This window comes from Octopus bimaculoides, chromosome 28 (genome assembly GCF_001194135.2).
Source record: "Octopus bimaculoides isolate UCB-OBI-ISO-001 chromosome 28, ASM119413v2, whole genome shotgun sequence".
Taxonomy (NCBI): Eukaryota; Metazoa; Mollusca; class Cephalopoda; order Octopoda; family Octopodidae; genus Octopus; species Octopus bimaculoides.
Window position 1 is genome coordinate 9,503,713 of NC_069008.1, and position 4,505 is coordinate 9,508,217.

The 4,505-nt window shown below is 37.4% G+C and overlaps 1 protein-coding gene across 1 annotated transcript in view; it reads right to left on the minus strand.

The window, feature by feature from the left end:
- Window positions 1-2,357, minus strand: part of LOC106880996 (centrin-3) — a 67,643-nt gene extending 65,286 nt beyond the window's left edge. Inside the window, exon 1 of the mRNA XM_014931179.2 lies at window positions 1,765-2,357. Coding sequence (XP_014786665.1) covers window positions 1,765-1,781 — 17 coding nt within the window. The 5' untranslated portion in view covers window positions 1,782-2,357. The remainder of the gene's footprint in view (window positions 1-1,764) is intronic.
- Window positions 2,358-4,505: the final 2,148 nt, after the last annotated feature.

Sequence of the window (4,505 nt, forward strand, 5' to 3'; positions counted from 1 at the left end):
AAATTTCCCCCCCCCCCCCTTTCATTTTTCACTGTTTCCGGACAAAAATTAAAATTAGAATGGTTTTAATTTTTGTCTAGAAGAGTTCGGTTAACGAACGAATGCGCTAATAAAGAACTATCCAAATTTCTGACTGCCTCCTATTTTTCAATACATACATATATAAATATAGACTGCTCTACTTCTTAGAGCGTGCTTTTTTCTCCGTTTCTGTTTTTCTAAAAAGAAAACGATATGGTTAACCTCCAGTTTTTGACCCGAGCAAAAATATGAAAATAAAATAGTTGTAAAACATTTATTTTTGGATATTCATTTATAATATGCGTTTTACAGCTATTACACTATTTTATTTTCATTTTTTTGTTCGGGTCAAAAACTAAATATATATATCTTATACAAGAGGGACGAGTGACTTTGAAGTTTTAGCCGGTTAGCCTTAGTCAAACTGTAGTACATTTGGGTTCTTTCATATCGAGAGCATTCGTGAGTAACCATACTATACGGTAGCGCTTTTCAACCTGTGAGCTGCGACAAAAAAGAAGGAAAGAAAGACAACGCAAGTGGGTGCAAAGTGCAGAATATAAACCAACGTTTTTCAAACTGTGGGTCCCGACCCTTCAGTGGGACACGAGATAAATAAAATGGATCGCGACAAAAATGTTTGGCACTATCATGCTATTAGCTGTCAGAAGTGAAAGTGCTCACTGCCTGCTAGTGAAGTGTCTGTCTGTCTTCCTGTCTGCCTGCATGCCTGTCGATTCTTTGGCTACTGACAACTAATACCATGACTGGCCGGAGCGAGCTATATGTCTGTCTGTCTCTCTCTCTATATATATATCTATCTATTACTCGAAAGTTCGCGCTAGCTAGTCGTGAGTGGTCGATCCTATTATTTTTAAACTTCAAACTTCATTTGTTTTCTATTTTGATAAATTCTCTCTGTTGAAAATTATATTTTTATATTTTAAACGACTAGCTAGCGCGGACGCGCGAACTTTCGAGTAATAGATAGATAGATAGAGAGAGAGAGAGAGAGAGACATATAGCTCGCTCCGGCCAGTCATGGTATTAGCTGTCAGTAGCCAAAGAATCGACAGGCCAGCAACAGGCATGCAGGCAGAGAGCACTTTCAATTCTGACAGCTAATAGCATGATAGTGCCAAATGTTTGAAAAACGCTGCCATATTGTTATAGTATATGTACTCCACGAAGTGTATTGAGGAATTCATTAGTTTAATGTTAAACTTTTTATTACAACTCGATATATTAATATGTATGTATGTATAACGTTATTCTGTACAAAACTGCTCATGTTCGACAAACGAAACATTCGCCCTATTGAGCTTGCCCAGAGAGGATGAAGTGTGGCTATCCACCAGATTTGAAAATGATAATGTTTTCTTTCATTAGCCACACCCGTATCTTGATAAGATATGCGCAACTATTATTATCAAACTAAAAGAAACACTTGAAAGGAAGTGACACCAAAATTTAATTCTAAATCAACCAAGGACCAGTTTCATATAAAAAGCTCAAAACCGAGGGGTAGAAAAGACGGGGGAAAAAATAAAGAAATTTAGGTCTCCCCCTCTACCCTCACGACAGTAACGATTGATACGTTCCGTCTAATACCACTTACATTTTTTTTTTAATCCTTCCAAATTCCTGATTATCTTCTGAAGTAAATAAAACACGTAAGCAGCTAGTATTACATAAGAAATACAGTCACGAAAGGTTTAAAGACAAAAATAGAGAATAACTGACCTTAAAGACAAACTCATAGCTGACACAAGTATTTGTATTGAGAAAGTATTACGAGTTTACATAGTAACGGTGTATATACTTATTTTCTAGCCGTAGTTCAGTATTTCCGTGAGAAATATTAAATTATCCCCTATAGTATAATTTATTCTAACAAAACATCGACATTTAAGTAGGGATAAATATTACCTCTCGGTAATACTACCTCTGTCGTTAATATATATTTGTTGAAGAATTAGTCTAGATAATTGTTCAGTTTAGGGATATTAAAAAAATAAATAAAAATTAAGGGGGAGATAACTAGTAAAGTGATATAAAACAAATCAGCTTAAATACTGTAACATTGTGAATTACAATTTTCGCACGTGTATAAATTCATAACGATGCCGTGCCAATCACTGAAGCATCTTGCCTCGTGATTCTGCTAATTGGGTGATATTCTAAGAGTCCTCCACGATTGATTCACAGTTGAGGATTTCATTTTCAGTAACAATGAAATGCAGTCTCGCCGGCTATTCTGATCAATTCCAAAGTAAATAATATCCAATATTTATGCTGACTTGTGTCCTTTTACTAGTTATCTCCCCCTTAATTTTTATTTACTTTTTTAGTATCCTTAACTGAACAATTACCATTGGTTTATTATGTATACAGCGGCAAAAGCGCAGTAGAACCGGTAATACATAAATAAACAAAAAGTCTGATTCAGATTGGTTTTTGCTCGTGTTCTGAGTTACAAGTCAACAAATCTAAAACTGTATGTGTGTGTGAGAGAGTAAGAAATCGTTTCTTGGATTTATAGCTTAAGAATCGAAACCTTAACATATATTTTCCTATAAGATCTTTTTCTTTGTTTTCGACTTTCGTACTTGAAAATTATAAATGTAACCTGTCCAACTTATCTTGGTTCCTTTGTTTGAGTTACGATCATTTGGAGATTATGATAGATAAGATATACACATTCCTTTGTTCTCGTAACTACTTTCTGTTTTTCCCATTGGTATAAATTGGAACTCTAAAGACCATGGGGGTTAGTATTTTCTCTTTTCTTACTTCCACATGCTACATGTCAATCGTTTTCTGGCAAGCACATGCGAGGGTGAGTGAGCTTCATTCTTGTCATCCAACTTGAACTATTAAACTGCCGACTGGTATTTTTTCCTTGCTTTGTTTACTGACCCTATGTGCGATTAAAAACTGTAAGCAACATTTGGATCTTTTCTGTTTGACTACCATGATTTCAAAAATCAAAGTTTATTGAAAAGGTTTTAATTAATTACGTTAATGTAGTTTTTCATGCTAAATTGCTGGAAATATTTCACTTTTTCCAGAAAAAATTGGCGTTCCTTCGTTGAAACCAAAACAAAAAGTCGCTTGTTTCCGTGAAAATTCGACAATTTACTTCGGATATCTTCGTGACCTCCGTGACAGCTGTTCTTGTGTGTGTGTGCGTGCGTGCGTGCTTGTTCTTGTCTGTGTGTGGGTGTACAGAACCGCACGCGCGCACACACACACAAGAGCAGCTGTCAGGAAAGTACGAAGATATCCGAAGTGAATTGTCGAGTTGTCACGGAAACAAGTGACTTCTTGTTTTGGTTTAGTCGAGCCAAAACGAAGGAACGCCAAAAAAAATTTTTTTTTAAGTTATAGAGGTTTAAATTTGAGATTTTCACCCAGTTAAGAAATAGAATATGTTTTGTCCAACATATAGCACGTGTGATTTTTATATGAATGGCTGTGTGGTGTTGCATACTGCGCATGCGTTATTTGGTTACTGTGCACTGAATGCTATCAAAACGTTGCTTCACAGCGCTCTTGAAGTGAAAAAATTCGAAGGCGCAATTATAAGGTAAGACCTATGTCTTTTGGGGATTCAGTGGGGGTTTGTTGTACATTTTTTGCGAACAAGAAATCCCTACTGAGTTCCGAGGCATTTGTCTGCCTCTAGTTGCGCTGTCTCACTTAATTGTGAGAATTGTTTTGGGGGCATATCGCACCTCCGAAAAATTGTGGAATATTTTGGAAAATTCTACCAATTTGTGGCGGATTTTTTTGTGTTCCTGCTGCTGTGACCCTGGAGTACGTTTTGGAGTACCTGTTGGCCAGGATTACTGGGTGGCCGGAATTGTGTGTTGCTGTGATTTGAACTGTCTCCCTTCTTTCTTTTTCTCTGCTCTGTCTTTCTGCTCTTCTTTGTCTTCCTTCAAACTATTTTTTTGGACTTTGTTTAGACTTTTTGTTTTGAATTGTTTATTGGACTTTTTTCTTCAAGTATGGCGAAGAAGATGAACACTGCATTGGAGTGGGAAATTATCCCACCCAAGCAATGGTTAAAAGACTTAAATGAGAGAACGGTAATGTTGAGGACTTATTCTAAGTCACTCGGCACCATCACGGTCTTTCCCAAGACTGAAATTGAAAAAGAGTTGGCAGAATATCTGCCAACTATTAAGTTTATTTCCAGGGGTGCTAGGTATGCAACGGTGGCTCGCAAATTTGCGAGCCAACCTTTAGAAGGGCAAAAGATTCTGTTTCTCTCCACATACTGTGGGAAGAGATTAACAAGAGCTTGGGTTTGTGGGCTGCCACCGGGCATTGAACCGGAATGGATAGAGGATACTATTCGCCGGGGCCTGGATGGCAGCGGATCCAAGCTGCTAAATGTGAAATTGTTGCCGGCAGCTGATTGGGTGGGGTCAAAAGCGGTTTTGACCCGATGGACCTAATCGGCTGCTAAAGATCTG